The sequence below is a fragment of the Rhinoraja longicauda genome, chromosome 15 (genome assembly GCF_053455715.1).
Source record: "Rhinoraja longicauda isolate Sanriku21f chromosome 15, sRhiLon1.1, whole genome shotgun sequence".
NCBI lineage: Eukaryota > Metazoa > Chordata > Chondrichthyes > Rajiformes > Arhynchobatidae > Rhinoraja > Rhinoraja longicauda.
The window spans coordinates 38,776,893-38,795,226 of NC_135967.1; the positions used below are offsets into that span (position 1 = coordinate 38,776,893).

An 18,334-nucleotide genomic window follows, 5' to 3' on the forward strand; every position below is an offset into this window, starting at 1 on the left:
TGTACAAAGTCCAACTCCATTAACCAATATTGGAATTTTCCTGTAGTTCAGTGTCTTGCAGCCTGCAGTCGGTCAGAGAAGTCAACAGATGCTCTCCTTGGACATTACAGAAGAGACAACTTTCATAAAATATGAAGACTGCTGATTGACAAAAGTTCTTCAAACCAGGAGATGTTGCACTGATCGCATTTAACAGGTCAATAGCAAAACCATGGGTCCAAAATTCATCTTCGATTGCTGACAACAATGCATCAGCCAAATATTGGCCTCCATTTCTGAAATGCGGCTCCATCGACTCAAAAACGGCCAAGATTCACCACATACTTGCGGCAACATATACATGTTTAACACGGGCAATTAAGGGAATATTTCTCACTGCAACATGAGAAATTGAGAGAATCGCTGAAAAACGTGACGTTTCTCAATTTGCTGATCTTAGGTAACAATCATTAGGATCAAAATTGATTTTTTTTGGGCTTCATATTCCCAGCTCGTATGGCCAAATACTTGAATTGCAACGGACATGCATGGAACAAATCATGGAGACACAGAATGCAGATTCTGGAATCTCGAGCAAAAAAAAAAGAAATGCTGGAGAAACTCAGCGGTTCAGGCAGCATCAATGGAGGGAAATGGACTTGATTTTGGGTCAGGACCCTTCTTCAGAAGAAGTGTTCCATTCAGAAACAAATTTACATTATTTTCACGTCACGTGAGTGTCGGAGGTCAAGGGGGGGACATGGCAGAAGTGTATAAAAATATGAGAGACACAGGGTAGTCAGTCAGAACCTTTCTCCCAGGATGGAAATGTTAAAACTAGAGGGGACAGCTTTCAGGTGAGAGGGTGGGGGGTGGGTGTTTAAAGGAGACGTGTGGGATATTTTTCACAAACGCACATGTGGAACACACTACCAGGAGTGGTGTTGGAAGCAGATTAAATATGCACAAAAAGCTGCGTGGAAAAGGGCCATAGATCACGTGCAGACAGAGGAAAGTAGTTTAACATGTCATCACGCTTGACATAGACACAATGGGCCAATGTTCCTGTGCTGTACTGTTCTACGTGTTTATCATATCATATCATATATATACAGCCGGAAACAGGCCTTTTCGGCCCTCCAAGTCCGTGCCGCCCAGATGACCCGCTAAATTCCTCCAGCACTTTGTTCTACGGAACAAATCACGTCGTAACCATTCAGTTATTCCAGTGAGAGGAGCAGAAGACCGCAGCATTAAAAGTTCACATATTGCAGTAAGATTAAAATGAAGAAACACTCATTTTGGCTTTGACCAAATCTTTCCATTTCTATTAACACAGAACACGTTAAAGATTCCGCGAAAACTCAAGTCCTTTTCGCAGATGAACCTTACAGAGTCACAGTTGGGTACATGAGCTGGTCTGCATTTAATGGCCCATGTGAATAAGGACTGTTGGGTTGCTGTGCATACCCTGTCCTATCCACGAATGCAGGTGCCATGACTAACGTATGATCCGGAGGGATTCCATAGCTGAGATATTGTGCCGGCAGGAAAGGATTCCCAGTGGATTGGGAAGGCAAGAACTGTTGAGCTTGGTGACATCCCACGATGGGGAAGTTGGTGGGCATGTTCATGTAGAGGTTAATGGCGTCCGTGCCCATGGAACAGATGTTGTTCTGCCGCCCCATCGAGCTCCTGGTTGAAGTGGTGGTGGTGCTGGAGGTGGAGTGGCGGGACGGAGTTCTGATGCCAGTTGGGGGAATGGGCTCCAGCAATCGATTCTGGGTGGGGGCATCCTGATGGGTCTCCTCTGGCTTTGGCTTTAAGCACCTGCAGCAGCAAATGGCAATGAACGAACCAACTATGACGAAGGCCACAAAAATGGAACCAACGACGAGAAACGGCAAATACATGGGAACTGCAAAGGAAACATCAAGAGCATGTTAGCATTGAGCACGAGACATTTGGCCATGGCACAAAAGATACAAGGGGTCGAAACCAACATTAATAACTGGTGATATACCTGCAAATTAAACAACTGGTGATATACCTGCAAATTAAACCAAATAAGCTCCAAACTATATAAACGTGGACGTTGGTCTGAAGAAGGGTCTCGACCCGAAATGTCATCCATTCCTTCTCTCCAGAGATGCTGCCTGCCCCACTGAGTTACTCCAGTATTTTGTATTTATAATGGTGTACATTGTTTTTGCACTATTATTGCCTATTTACTTGTCTGTTTCCAATATATCCCTATGTTTATATATGTGGTGCTGCAAGTAAGAATTTCATTGTTCCGTTTCAGGACATATGACAATAAAATACCATTGGCACTTGAAATGTGCATTCATTACAAGTCCTTTGGAATCGAACTTTGGACACCGAATAATACACAGGCAATGATCACCTCATTGTGCATTTGGTGAAACAAAGAGCAACAAAGGACACATAAAGTATAGGAAAATAACTGCAGATGCTGGTACAAACCGAAGGTATTTATTCAGAGACAGGTGTTGCATCTCCTGCGGTTGCAGGGGAAAGTGCCCAGGGATGGGGTGGTTTGGGTAGGAAGGGAAGAGTGGACCAGGGAGTTACGGAGGGAACGGTCTCTGCGTGACGCAGAAAGGGGAGGGGATGGGAAGATATGGCCAGTAGTGGGGTCCCGTTGGAGGTGACGGAAATGTTGGAGGATGATTTGTTGGATCCGCTGGCTGATGGGGTGGAAGGTGAGAACGAGGGGGATTCTGTCCTTGTTACGAATGGGGGGAGGGGGAGCAAGAGCGGAGCTGCGGGATATAGAAGAGGCTATAGTGAGAGCCTCATCTATAATGGAAGAGGGGAAGCCCCGTTTCCTGAAGAATGAGGACATCTCTGATGCCCTAGTGTGAAACACCTCATCCCGGGCGCAGATGCGGCGTAGACGGAGGAACTGGGAGTAGGCTATAGACTTTTTGCAGGAAACAGGGTGGGAAGAAGTGTAGTCCAAATAGCTGTGCGAGTCAGTGGGTTTATAGTAGATGTCAGTCACTAGTCTGTCTCCTGTGATGGAGATGGTGAGGTCCAGAAACAGTAGGGAGATGTTGGAGATGGTCCAAGTAAATTTGAGAGCAGGATGGAAATTAGTGGTGAAGTTGATGAAGTCAGTGAGTTCTGCATGGGTACAAGAGGTAGCACCAATGCAGTCGTCGATGTAGCGGAGGTAGAGTTCGGGGATGGGGCCAGTGTACGTCCGGAACAGGGATTGTTCAACGTACCCGACAAAGAGGCAGGCGTAGCTAGGGCCCATGCGGGTGCCCATAGCTACGCCTCTGGTTTGGAGGAAGTGGAAGGAGTCAAAGGAGAAGTTGTTAAGGGTAAGAACCAGCTCTGCTAGGCGGAGGAGAGTGTTAGTAGATGGGGATTGGCTGGTTCTACGGTCGAGGACGAAACGGAGGGCTTCGAGACCATCCTTGTGGGGGATGGAAGTGTAGAGTGACTGGACATCCATGGTAAAGATAAGGGAGTGGGGGCCTGGAAACCGGAAGTTATCGAGGAGCTGGAGAGCATGTGAGGTGTCTTGGACGTAGGTGGGGAGGGATTTGACCAGGATTTGACTCCTTTGTCCCGCCCCCCTGACATCAGTCTGAAGAAGGGTCTCGACCCGAAACGTCACCCATTCCTTCTCTCCTGAGATGCTGCCTGACCCGCTGAGTTACTCCAGCATTTGGTGAATAAAGGACACAGAAAGCTCCGTTTAAAAACAGGATTACAATTTGCTATCTGGATCGCACAATTTGTGGAGAGGGAAAGTTAACATTTCAGTTCAATCAGCCCATTTGATCAAGGGGAAAAGGAGTGCAAGTGTGAGGGGAGAACGTGGATGGACACAAGTTGCATCTCAAACAGCAAGTTGCTGATGAAAATGCTGACACTACAATCTTTAAATAAAGGCAGCAAACCTTGGAAATACTCAGCAGGTTAGGCTGCAGCTCAGAGAGTCCAAGTTTAATTTATTGTCACGTGTAGCGAGGTACAGCGAAAAGCTTTTGTTGCGTTTTTTCCCTCCTCCTTTCTTAAAAAGTGAAGTTAGATTGGCTACCCTCTCGTCCACAGGAACTGACCCAGATTCGAGAGAACATTGGAAAATGATCACCAATGCATCCATGATTTCTAGGGCCACCTCCTTGAGTACTCTGGGATGCAGACCATCAGGGCCTGGGGATTTATCTGCCTTCCATCCTAACAGTTTATCTAACACCATTTCCTGACTAATGTGGATTCCCTTCAGTCCCTTCCTTCCTCCCTCCCTCCCCTAGGTCAGGGATCTCCAAACTATGGCCCGACAAGAGATTTTATCCAGCCCGCAGCAGGCTCTTGGGGGGCGGGGACTGGAGGCAGAAGCTGCCGGTGAAGGTTCACCAGAGAGCGGATCGCCACCGACCCAGAGCCGGGACAAGGCGAGAGATCGCAGCGTCCCCTCGCAAACGACAAACCCAAGGAAACTTCCCTCCTCGCCGCCACCGCTCACCCCAGGGGGGGGAGGGGAAGAGAGTCGGGGTAGAGGGAGCAGCGGGTGGGAGCGGGAGCGCAGGAAGGGGGAGAGTGTCAGCAGGGGCTGCTCTCTCCATCTCCCCCAGCGCCAGCGAGATCTGCGCCGCTCCTCCACTCTCTTCCTCAGCCCCGTCTCCCTCTAACGCAGCGAAATAAGAACAAACACAAGTGAAACTTCCCTCCTCGCCACCGCAGCTCACCCCGGGGATGCGGGGCTTCTGAACAACAACCACACTTGTGTTTGTTCTTATTTCGCCGCGTTAGAGGGAGACGGGGCCGGGGAAGAGAGTGGAGGAGCGGCACAGGTCTCGCTGGCTCTGGGAGAGAGAGGGGGGAGAGAGAGGGAGGGAGCAGCCCCCGCAAGTGACGGCGCTCCTTCACCGAACCCTCTGACACCCTCCCCCTCCCCGCGCTCACCCGCTGCTCCCTCTACCCTGACTCTCTCTCCCCCCGCACTGTCTCTCTGCCCCCCCCCCCCTCTCTCCCCCAGTGGTGGTTACTGTATTTTTTCTGTTTTATAAATAATTGTATACCTATGGTATATATATATATTCCAATATTTCAAGCACTTTTTAAAAATTGAACATTATTTATTTGTTGCCATATAAACCTAATATAAACTAACCTAATCTAACCTAACCTAGTTTAACCTTTCCTAATCTAACGTAACCTAGTCTAAACTTTTTTGAGTTCATTAAATTTATAAAACTCACACTTCTTTCTTTTTCCTACGGCCCGCAAAAATGTGCCAAATATATAATGTGGCCCTCATGCTGAAAACTTTGGAGGCCCCTGGCCTAGATCCTCACGCTTACTTTCAGCGACTGATGTACAAGGGCACCCAGGTCTCGTTGCACCTCCCCTTTTCCTAATCTGACATCATTCAGATAATAATCTGCCTTCCTATTCTTGCCACCAAAGTGGATAACCTCACATTTATCCACATTATAATGCATCTCACCCAACTCACCCAACCTATCCAAGTCACCCTGCAGCCTCACAGCATCCTCATCACAGCTCACACTGCCACCCAGCTTTGTGTCATCCGCAAACTTGGAGACGCCACATTGAATTCCCTCGTCTAAATCGTTAATATATATAGTACATATTTGGGGTCCCTTAGGAAGAGGGGATGTTCAACGAGATCTGGGTGTCCTAGTGCATCAGTCACTGAAAGGAAGCATGCAGGTACAGCAGGCAGTGAAGAAAGCCAATGGAATGTTGGCCTTCGTAACAAGAGGAGTTGAGTATAGGAGCAAAGAGGTCCTTCTACAGTTGTACCGGGCCCTGGTGAGACCGCACCTGGAGTACTGCGTGCAGTTTTGGTCTCCAAATTTGAGGAAGGATATTCTTGCTATTGAGGGCATGCAGCGTAGGTTCACTAGGTTAATTCCCGGAATGGCGGGACTGTCGTATGTTGAAAGGCTGGAGCAATTAGGCTTGTATACACTGGAATTTAGAAGGATGAGGGGGGATCTTATTGAAACATATAAGATAATTAGAGGATTGGACACATTAGAGGCAGGAAACATGTTCCCAATGTTGGGGGAGTCCAGAACAAGGGGCCACAGTTTAAGAATAAGGGGTAGGCCATTTAGAACGGAGATGAGGAAGAACTTTTTCAGTCAGAGAGTGGTGAAGGTGTGGAATTCTCTGCCTCAGAAGGCAGTGGAGGCCAGTTCGTTGGATGCTTTCAAGAGAGAGCTGGATAGAGCTCTTAAGGATAGCGGAGTGAGGGGGTATGGGGTGAAGGCAGGAACGGGGTACTGATTGAGAGTGATCAGCCATGATCGCATTGAGTGGCGGTGCTGGCTCGAAGGGCTGAATGGCCTACTCCTGCACCTATTGTCTATTGTCTATTGTCCCAGCACCGAGCCTTGCGGCACCCCACTATTCACTGCCTGCCATTCTGAACAGGACCCGTTCTCTTTGCTTCTTGTCTGTCAACCAGTTCTCTATCCATGTCAATATCCTACCCCCAATACCATGTGCTCTAATTTTGCACACTAATCTCTTGTGTGGGACCTTGTCAAAAGGCTTTTTGAAAGTCCAGATACACCACATCCACTGGCTCTCCCTTATCCATTCTACTTGTTACATTCTCAAAAAATTCCAGAAGATTAGTCAAACATAATTTCCCCTTTGTAAATCCATGCTGACTTTGACCGATCCTGTCACTACGCTGCTATAATATCTTTAATAATTGACTCAAGCATCTTTCCCACTACCAATGCAAGGCTAACTGGTCTATTATTCCCCGTTTTCTCTCTCCCTCCTTTCTTAAAAAGTGAAGTTACATTGGCTACCCTCCAGTCCACAGGAACTGACCCAGAGTCGAGAGAACATTGGAAAATGATCACCAATGCATCCACGATTTCTAGGGCCACCTCCTTGAGTACTCTGGGATGCAGACCATCAGGCCCTGGGAATTTATCTGTCTTCCACCCCAACAGTTTACCTAACACCATTTCCTGACTCATGTGGATTCCCTTCAGTTCCTCCCTCCCACAAGATCCTCAGTCACCTAGTATTTTTGGGAGATCATTTGTGTCTTCCTTAGTGAAGACAGAATCAAAGTACTCGTTTAATTGTTCTGCCATTTCCTTGTTTCCCAGTATAAATTCACCTCTCTGACTGTAAGGGACCTACATTTGTCTTCAGTAATCTTTTCCTTTTTACATATGTAAAGAAGCTTTTAGAGTCAGTTTTTATATTCCCTGTAAGCTTTCTTTCATGCTCTTTCCCCCCCCCCTCTTAATTAACCCTTTTGTCTTCCACTGTTGAGTTGTAAATTTCTCCCGGTCCTCCAGTTTGCTGCTTCCTCTGGCCAATTTATATGCCTCTTCCTTGGATTTAACACTATCCTTGATTTTTCTCGTTAGCCACGGTTGAGCCGCCTTCCCAGTTTTATTTTTTCGCCAAACAGGAATGAACAATTTTTTGGAGTTCATCCATGCGGTCTTTAAATCTTTGCCATTGCATCTCTACCGTCAACCCTTTAAGTATAATTTGCCAGTCTTTCCTGGCCAATTTTCATCACATACCTTCAAAGTCTCCTTTCTTTAAGTTCAAGACCCTAGTATCGGAATTAACCGTGTCACTCTCCATCCTAATGCAGAATTCCACCATATTATGGTCACTGTTGCCCAAGGGGCCTTGCACAACAAGATCGCCAACTAATCCTTCCTCATTACACAATACCCAGTCTAGGATGGCCTGCCCTCTTGTCAGTTCTTCTACATGTTGGTTTAAAAAACCATCCCGTACACATTCCAGGAAATCTTTCTCAGCACTGTTACCAATTTGGTTGGCCCAATCTATATGTAGATTAAAGTCACCCATGAGAACTGCTGTACCTTTGCTACACGCATCCTTAATTTCCTGCTTAATGCTATCCCCAACCTCCCTACTGCTGTTTGGTGGCCAGTATACAACTCCAACAAGTGTTTTCTGCCCTTTGCGATATCGATGTTCTACCCCTACCGATTCTACAGCATCCAAGCTAATGTCTCTCCTTGCTGTTGCATTAATCTCCTCTTTAACCAGAAATGCCACCCCACCTCTTCTTCCTTTCTGTCTATCCTTCCTGAATATTGAATACCCCTGCATGTTTACCCTGGAGCCAGGTCTCCGTAATTCCAACTATATCATATTCCTTAACTACTAACTGCACATTCAATTCATCTACCTCATGAGTGCTCTTCGCATTAAGGCACAAAGCTTTCAGGTTTGTTTTTCGTATCTCCCTTCTACCTTTTGTTTCTGTCCTTATATGGCCCTCTGTCTCATTGCATTGGTTCCCATCCCCTTGCCCTGTTAGTTTAAACGTGACCTTTCCTGCACTCTCTTTCCCATTAACTGCTCGCTTATGCTTCCACGTTGTTGACTCCACCCCCCCCCCCCCCCCCCCCCCCAACGTTTAGTTTAAACCCACCCGTGTAGGATGGTTCAGTTCATAAGGTTATAAGGAATAGGAGTACAATTTGGCCATTCAGCCCATCGTCTACTCTGTCATTCAATCATGACTGATCTCTCTCTTCCTCCTAACCCCATTCCCCTGTCTTCTCCCCATAACCTCTGACACCTGTTGCCTGATAACAGCTGGGAAGAGAGGAAGAGTGCTAACATTTCAGGTCAGCGACGTTTCATCAGATGCTGCCTGACTGTGACAGTCTTAAATTGATTCTGTTTTTATTTCAGATCACCACTTTGCTTTCAGTTGGTACATGAAGTCGAGTGCTGGTGATGACTAGGTCAATTTTTAATGAATCATTTGTAAGGAAATGAATTAAATAATGACAAATAGTATGTACTAAAAAATGTCCCAAGTTTTACTAATGCTTTAAAAAAAATCTGTAATTATCCAGTGATGATTACTGCTTAATTGGGTGTAGCACAAAACTGGTGCTGAAGGAGCCATCTCACAGCTCCATCAAACCAGATGCAATCCTGGTGTGTGTAGGGAGGAACTGCAGATGCTGGTTTACACCGAAGACAGACACAAAATGCTGGAGTAACTCAGCTGGACAGGCAGCATCTCTGGAGAGAAGGAATGGGTAACGTTTCAGATTGAGACCTTTCTTCAGACAGAAGCTTCCACCTGAAGAAGGGTCTTGGCCCGAAACGTCACCCATTCCTTCTCTCCAGAGATGCTGCCTGTCCCGTTGAGTTCAATCCTGGTCTGTCGGTCTGGAGTTTTGATGCCACATCTTAGATATCTTCCAGATACTCACGTATCCTACTTGTCAGTTGGTGGGTTAATGGGCCACTGTAAATTGCTGCTGATGTTTTTTAGTGCTCTCTGACCCTCTCTAATTCAAGACTGTGAATTGAATAAATCAAGTAAATGGGATCAGACTGAACAGGGGAAAAAACTGTTGACAATCTTAAGTAGAAACAAAGAACTGGTTTATACCAAAGATAGACACAAAGTGCTGGAGTAACTCAGCGGGTCAGGCAGCATCTCTGGAGAAAGAGGATGGGTGACGTTTTGGATCAGGACCCTTCTTCCCACAATCTTAAGTTAGATTTAAGGACTGTGAAACCCACATGTTTTTTTTAAATGGAAAGGTTGTATTGAGTGGGAGAAATATAAAAAGGAAATAGGAAGAATGAAAAACAACTTGTAATTTTTTTAAGTTTCCAATTACAACTAAGTCCTGCTAAAGAAACCAGACATCCAATAAATTAATTGTTTGAGTGCCAGAGATTAATAACAGTAATTATCCACATCACCTAACAAATGTACTGTTGAGTGAAACGGATAAGATCTAACTTTAACATAGTTAGTGTCTATTCATGCAAACACAGCAACTGCATTTCCTTCAATGAATAGGATAGGTACTGCAAAGCTAACAACGGAAAGTGCATTTCTTAAAGAAAGAAATTTCAATTACTTCACATAATCCTCAATTCATATATTGGTGAGCAGCATTGGCGTGTTAGTTTGACTAATTGTAACTTTTTTAAAAAAAAGCCAGTCCTTGCCATCTTTCAAAAAAAGGTGTTGGAGAAATGGGTTTTCCCACCAAAATGTGGGCACAGGAAAAAGAAAGGGGACAAGAGTTTTATTTGTAATTGGAAAATTCAATGTTCCTATCGTTGGGAAATACGAGGTGTTGTTCCACCCGTTTGCAATAGACAATAGGTGCAGGAGTAGGCCATTCGGCCCTTCGAGCCAGCACCATCATTCAATGTGATCATGACTGATCATTCTCAATCAGTACCCCGTTCCTGCCTTCTCCCCATACCCCCTGACTCCGCTATCCTTAAGAGCTCTATCTAGCGCTCTCTTGAATGCATTCAGAGAATTGGCCTCCACTGCCTTCTGAAGCAGAGAATTCCACAGATTCACAACTCTCTGACTGAAAAGGTTTTTCCTCATCTCCGTTCTAAATGGCCTACCCCTTATTCTTAAACTGTGGCCCCTGGTTCTGGACTCCCCCAACATTGGGAACATGTTTCCTGCCTCTAACGTATCCAACCCCTTAACAATCTTATACGTTTCAATAAGATCCCCTCTCATCCTCTGCGCGAGGCTTCATTCTGATAAAGGCGGATGGAATGGTACTGATATGGAAAGGGGAGTTAAAATGGTGGTCCCATATTGTATTCTATTCATACATGCATACCATATTCCTTCTTCACCACTCTCTCCGTCTGTGTTGCAACTTTCAGGAAACTATGGAATTCAGCAAATATTGATGTACAGGGGCACCATAAGGTCCTCCTGTTCATCATTAGTCCTTAGAGCGCTGCCAGTTCCTAGTATACATGTGCTACACCTATCTGACTTGCCAAAATGTATCACCTTACATTTGTCAAGCGTAAATTGCACGAACTGACATTCCACCCAACTTTCTATATGATTGACATTTTGCTGTAGTCTTGGACAACCACTATCCACACCACCACATTTTTTGTCATTTGAACACTTACTATTTTTATCTCCTGGGCCCAAACCTCTCCTGCCTGCAGCACCCTCTCCTCCCTCCCCCCCCCCCCCCCCCCCACCCCCTCCACTCCAACCCCTCTTATCCTCCCCCCTCCCCTCCCTCCCTCCCTCCCTCCCTCCCTCCCTCCCTAGGAGATAGATTTAAATTTTAAAATGTGAATAACTTTTAAAATATAACACCAATTTCAATGAAACTTCCTCCATTAGCACCGAAGGGACGAAGGTGAGTAAGGTGGGCCTAAAATTGTCGCGCTATCATATACCGTTTTGGCTGGAGTTCAGGAACAAACGAGAGTTTTAGTATATCAATAGATATATACATCCATATGACATTTATTTTAAAAAACAAGGAATAAATCTTTTGAGTGCATGGGATGAATTTTAGTGACGCATGAAGTTCTGACCTGATAAAAGCATATCAAATTGTAAGAGCCATTAATAGTGATGATAGAATCTTTTCACGTAGCAGGGATATCAAAAACTAGAGGGAAGAGGAACAAATTTTAGATGGGGATTCGAAAGGGAATAATGGTTTATTTTTAAATGCACAGAATGGTTGATATCTAGGACATGCTGTCAGAAGAGTTTGTGGAGTCAGATACAATCACAACACTCAAGAAAACTTTACACAGACACTTGCATAGAAGAAGCATACAATCCTATTGCAGGCAAAAGGAATTAATGTAGACGTGCAAAGGTCAGCATGGGCAGAGTGGGCTGAAGGGCGCATTCACGGCACAATGACCCTTCGGGCAAAGTCAACATCCATTGGTTAGATTAATGTCAGTCTCAGGGAAAATATTAGAATCGATCAGGAAAGGCATGATATCAGCGTACGTGGGAGAATTCATGGCAATCAGGCATGGTCAACATGGTTTGGTGAAAGGGAAATGATATGTGACCATTTTATTGGAGATTTTTAGGAAGCAAGGGAAAGATCTGTGTCAAAGCTGGAATAAAATGCCTCGAAACATGTGGTCCTAATGGAGCCTAAACCACACTACATTAAAAAAGGTGACTGATGAACTTGTATATATTGTTAGTTTGTTATAAAATTGTTTCAAGATCAGTACATCAGACAAAAAAATTAATCTGTTGTTCGAGACAAATTGTCCATCTGATTTGAATCTGATTTGAGAACGTTTCATGGGTAATATCTTAGCATTTTTTTTAAAAACTGAGATTAATTAGCAGAAGCATTACCATGTAAACAGGCCCTTTGGCCCACTGAGTCAGTGCCGATAAAAAAGATCACCCATACACTAGCTCTATGCTCTCCCTGTATCAAGTGACATCTGGTGGAATGTGTTCAGTTATAATGTCAAGTGAAGACGAATTATGTTTGTCAAGCATCCTGCCCGCCAACACGGATGCACAATTTACCAAGAAACATCCCCTGAAACTGTGCATGAAGGCAGCCCAAGTGGGAAAGAGAGTGAAGGATATTCACCACCTACAAGACAGAAACCAGTAGCAGCTCTGAAATAGAAGGGGACAGATTGGTGGGCAATTCTGTTGTGTAAGCACTTAATATTTATATAGGAAAAAAAGCGTCCATTTTAAATCATGGAATTTTTTAGTTGCAGGATTTTTAGTCATAACTTCAGAATTCAAAACAGAACACATTTAGAACTGTACTTTTAGAACAGGGAGGAATTTTAACTCGCCAGAAGAAAACTGACAGGATTGAGACAGGAATTCATTTTATACCTTGACTGGTCAATGTTCAGAGTCAAATCAAATGTGGTCTAAAAAGGGACAGTGGTCTCGATCCAGTGGATTTTGCATCATGTGGAATGGATTGAAATTACTCTGCGGAGTCCGATTGTTACAGAACTTCATAACCAGTTATAAACATACTTCTTGGGGCTTCAGCAGCCTGGCCTCATTTTTTTTTCTCTCATGCAATCTCCACTTGGCAGAAAGAAAGTTTGTTCTGGGACTAGGGGAATGTCCTGGTTCACCACTTAGTCAATGGAAGTTATTCATATAAAGATATATATACGCACGCATAAACACACTCTGTATACTTTCTCCAGCTCTTCTGGAATATTTTGGCAGCACCAGTCCAGGGCCATTTTAAACGTTGTCATTTAAGATATTAAATATACATTTTAATATCAACAGTTGAAAAATAAGACTGACTCATTATGTTGGAGCTGTGGAAGTGATTCATTTAAGATTCACTACGATTATACCATGAGAATGAATTAACTTTTTCCACTGTTTCACAAAATGCAGGAGTAACTCTGCAGGTCAGGCAGCATCTCTGCAGACATGCTGCCTGACCTGCAGTTACTCCTGCATTTTGTGAAACCTTCGATTTGTACCAGCATCTGCAGTTATTTTCCTACACAGCTTTTTCCACTGGAACTTTTCAGAACTTCATAAGTTATCGGAGCAGAATTAGACCATTTAGCCCATCGGGTCTACCTGGCTATTCAATAATGGCCGATATATCTTTCCCTCTCAACCCCATTCTCCTGCCTTCACCCCATAACCCCCGACACTCTTACTAATGAAGAATCTGTCAATCGCCACCTTAAAAATATCTAACTGTAAAATTAAGAGAAAAATTTAAGATTTTCAAAGGTCTAAAGAGGATATTAGTAAGGGTGTCAGGGGTTATGGGGAGAAGGCAGGAGAAGGGGATTGAGAGGGAAAGATAAATCTGCCATGATTGAATGACAGAGTAGACCTGAAGGGCCGAATGGCATAATTCTGCTCCAATAACACGAACATATAGTACTAGATAGCTTCCACTGAATGATGCCTCGAGAACACAAAAATGTGTAGATTGTAGATTATCGATAGAAATAGCAAACTCCCTCTCTCACACAAAGGCATTCTTCCACACAAATGGCAGTTGTAACGTGAAAAGTTTCACGACAAATAGCAAGTAAGCTGCAGACTCTAACTGTATCCAAAAGCAAGATTGTAGTAGCAAATACGTTTGTGAACTATATGACCCCATGTTTGAACAAGGAATAGACCAAATTAACCAACTCTTTCAAGGGCCACAGCTTGGGGTCCAACATGGCCAGATTTTATTAGACAAGCGAAAACCTTCCAAGATTTCTAATCCTAAATATTGGCTGCACATGGCTGTTAGATCGTGACAGAATTTTATTCTGTACAATACTTCAAGTAGTCAAGAATTAGAGGACAGAGTGAAGGTGATTGTCAAGAGAACCAAATCCCATGAGGATTTTTTAAATATTAGGGAGTGATTAGGGTCTAGTGTGCAATGCCAGGTGTAGAAGTGAGGCCCATGTTCAATTGTGGCATTCAAAAGGGAAATGGATTGGCATCAGAGAGGGAAGAGATAAATCATAACTATATGGAGTAAGAAGGGAGGTTGGGACAGCTGGATTGTACTTGAATTGTTGTGGTACATCAGCCAAATTGCTCACACACCATAACCACTGCAATTTTGAAATGTATAGCCTTCCAAACATCATTGCCAACATTCATATGATCAATGGCAAATTGAAAGCTGTTAAGATGCCAAATCCCAGGGAGGTATGCCACAAGAATGGATTAAACATCTTCAGAAGAAGATTTTAACAAGTCTGTTGATCTTGATGAAGTACCTTTCCACTTTGATTCTGAAGATATTTCTTGCCACAGATGTAGTTTTTATGAGCCCATAATTCTCCAAGTCTGTAGACACACACCCGAATCATCATGGCATAGAAGGCTAACTGGCTACATGCTGGAAAGTCAGATGGGTACTCAATGGTCTACATGGACCAAGTGAAGCCCACTTCACTTCTGTGCTCAAAAAATAGGGGGCCACATGAGTGGCAAGGACATTTTCTTAAAGATTGGCACAAATACTGTGCATGACACCATTGAAGGTATAGACACCAAAAATGCATGAAGACTTTTTGGTTTTGTATAATTTTAAATCGCGTAAAGTTTACTTTTGTAAAACTTTGCTGTGCTATATAACTATGACATTAACGCTTCCCAGAAGCAATAGTTTCAGCACACACTACAATACCTTGAAGAGGTGTTATAATGGAGAAAAGCAGAAAGGGGAAATAAACGGAGACACGTTTCTGATAGCTAGCACAGGCACAATGGGCCAAATGGCTTCCAATGCAGTGGCTCATTGCTAGAGCAAAATGTAATTAACAGCTGTAATCAGAAAGCCCAACCTAGCAGGAGGACCAAATCTGAGACATTAGGACCCCTGTCAAATTATCAAGATGTTAGCCCACATATTCTGAGGATTTGCTACAATGGAGATGAGGAGGAATTTCTTGAGCCAGAGTGGTGAATGTGTGAAATTCGTTGCCACACATGGCAGTGGAAGGAAAGACTTTGTGTATTTTTGAAGTGGCAATTGATAGGTTATTGATTAGGAAGGACAGCAAAGGTTACAGGTAGAAGGCAGGAGAATGGGGTTGAAAGGGAAATATAGATCAGTCGTGATTAAATGGTGGAACAGACTTGATGAGCTGAATCGCCTAATTCTGCTCCTATGTCTTTATGTCATGTCATAAGGAATAGGAGTAAAATAAGGCCATTCGGCCCATCAAGTCTACTCCGCCATTCAATCATGGCTGATCTATCTCCATTCTCCTGCCTTCGCCCCATAACCTCCGACACCCATACTAATCAATTTATGTCTTACCCTGTAACTAACTTGGTGTGGATTCCATGTCATGTTAGTAAAACATCTTATAAAAGTAATTGACAAGAGGAAAACAAACTATTTTCATCAATTCATGAAAGCCATTTGTTTAATTGTCATGTGTACCGAAACAGAACAATGTAGTTCTTGAATGAAGTGTTCTCCAGAAATGCTGCCTGACCAGCTGAGTTACTCCAGCACTTTGTTTCCCTTGTTTTTACAATGAATTTTCTTACCTACAGCAGCACAACAGGTTTTTAAACACAGTACTCCATAGATAACATAACAAACTAGCACTTTGCCAGGGGTTATGGGGGGGGGGGAGAGAATGGGGTTTGAGAGGGAAAGATAGATCAGCCATGATTGAATGACAGAGTGGACTTGATGGACCGAATGGCCCAATTCTCCTGCTAAAACTTATGAACTTTGTACACTCCAGCACTTTGTGTCTATCTTCAAACAAACAAAAAAGTTCAGTAAATAGAAGACCCATGGTGGGTTGGTTACAGGACAAGATGTTACGGTAGACACAAAATGCTGGAGTAACTGAACGGGACAGGCAGCATCTCTGGAGAGAAGGAATGGGTGACGTTTTGGGTCGAGACCCTTTTTCAGACTGATGCTATGGGTTGGAAGTGCTCATATCTTCAGGTGTTTATCTACATACTTGGAGAACTACCAGCTCCTGAAAACTACATCTGTGGTAAGAAATATCTCCAGAATCAGAGGGAAGAAACAGAAGGAAAAAAAAGGGTGCAGGAGTAGGCCATTCGGCCCTTCCAGCTAGCACCACCATTCAATGTGATCATGGCTGATCATCCAAAATCAGTATCCTGCTTTTTTTCACAAAATGCTGGAGTAACTCAGCAGGTCAGGCAGCATCTCGGGAGAGAAGGAATGGGTGACGTTTCGGGTCGAGACCCTTCTCTCCCGAGATGCTGCCCGACCTACTGAGTTACTCCAGCATTTTGTGAAGAAATCGATTTGTACCAGCATCTGCAGTTATTTTCTTCCCCTCTCCTCCTCCATCTCCCCCCCCCCCTCCCCATATCCCTTGATTCCCTTAGCCCCAAGAGCTAAACCCAACTCGGATCCAAACCTAAGTCTAAGAAGAACCTGTGGGGAGGGGAGGGGAGGGTAAAAACGTGTCCCTACCTGAGGCAGATTTGCCCTGGGTCCCTGGCTCCTGGTGGACGTCCTTGTCGTTGTTGCAGACGCCCTGGTCCAGGCGGTTGTCCAGGAGCGAGCAGCAATACCTGAGGCCGCATGACCCACAGCACAAGGTGGCCTCCTGGCCGTCGTACCTCTCGGGGCACTGGAAGCCGGCGTGCCAGCTGCCGTTACTGTCAGACCAGCCGTGACAATACTCCCCCGAGGCGGCGCCAACACCGCACAGGCACAGTCTGTTGGCGAGGAACAGGAGCAAGGTCCCAAACCCAGCACCACCACCCATTGCTGGCGATAAAATGAAACACAACCCCCGCTGCAAGGGAGGGGAGGGAGGGGAAGGGAAGGACGAAGCTCACGAACAAACAAACAAAAAGTCTTGGTGGCGATGAAAATGGGATGGGTGGGGGAGAGAGAGGAGGGGTGGGGAGAGAGAGGAGGAGGAGGAGGAGGAGGGAAGTCAAGGATAATTTCAACCAGAGTTCTCCCGACTGCCCCGTTCTTGCTCCACGCAGCCGTCCCCGGGCTCAGACAGTCTGCGGACAACGGGGGGCGGGTTGCAGGAGTTTCCCTTCATTCCTCAGTGTAACATAGCTCCATTCATGGCGCTCGCCGGCCAAACTCCCAGCGCAAGGCAAGGCAAGGCAAGGCAAGGCAAGGATCGCCGCCGAAGTCCCCCATCTGCGAGCGCCCGCCGCTCTCAATGTGCAACAATGGTACAAGTCACTGCAGCCACTCGCAGCCCGCTACAATGTGCGGGACACACAGTCTGTTACAATGTGCGGGACACACAGTCTGTTACAATGTGCGGGACACACAGTCTGTTACAATGTGTGAGACACACAGTCTGTTACAATGTGTGAGACACACAGCCCGCTACAGTGTGTACAACAATGGGACAAGTCACTGTAGCCACTCGCACTCCGCTACAATGTGCGGGACACACAGCCCGCTACAGTGTGTGAGACACACAGCCCGCTAGTGTGCGGGACACACAGCCCGCTACAGTGTGCAACAATGGGACAAGTCACTGTAGCCACTCGCACTCCGCTACAATGTGCGGGACACAGTCTGCTACACTGTAGCCACACACAGCCCGCTACAGTGTGCGGGACACACAGCCCGCTACAGTGTGCGGGACACACAGCCCGCTACAGTGTGCAACAATGGGACAAGTCACTGTAGCCACTCGCAGCCCGCTACAGTGTGCGGGATACACAGCCCGCTACAGTGTGCGGGGTACACAGCCCGCTACAGTGTGCGGGACACAGTCTGCTACACTGTAGCCACACACAGCCCGCTACAGTGTGCAACAATGGGACAAGTCACTGTAGCCACTCGCAGCCCGCTACAGTGTGCGAGACCGCTACACACAGTGTGCGGGATACACAGCCCGCTACAGTGTGTGAGATACACAGCCCGCTACAATGTGTGAGATACACAGCCCGCTACAGTGTGTGAGATACACAGCCCGCTACAATGTGTGAGACACAGCCCGCTATAGTGTGCGAGACCGCTACACACAGTGTGCGGGATACACAGCCCGCTACAATGTGTGAGAC

The 18,334-nt window shown here is 45.4% G+C and overlaps 1 protein-coding gene across 1 annotated transcript; it reads right to left on the reverse strand.

The window, feature by feature from the left end:
* Positions 1 to 1,280: 1,280 nt before the first annotated feature.
* shisa2a (shisa family member 2a) lies at positions 1,281 to 17,058 on the reverse strand. The gene is made up of 2 exons (XM_078411854.1): positions 16,761 to 17,058; positions 1,281 to 1,897 (listed from the first exon to the last, which is right to left on the reverse strand). The coding sequence occupies exons 1-2, from the start codon at positions 17,056 to 17,058 to the stop codon at positions 1,368 to 1,370; spliced, it is 828 nt and encodes a 275-aa protein (XP_078267980.1). The 3' UTR covers positions 1,281 to 1,367.
* Between the last annotated feature and the right edge of the window lie 1,276 nt (positions 17,059 to 18,334).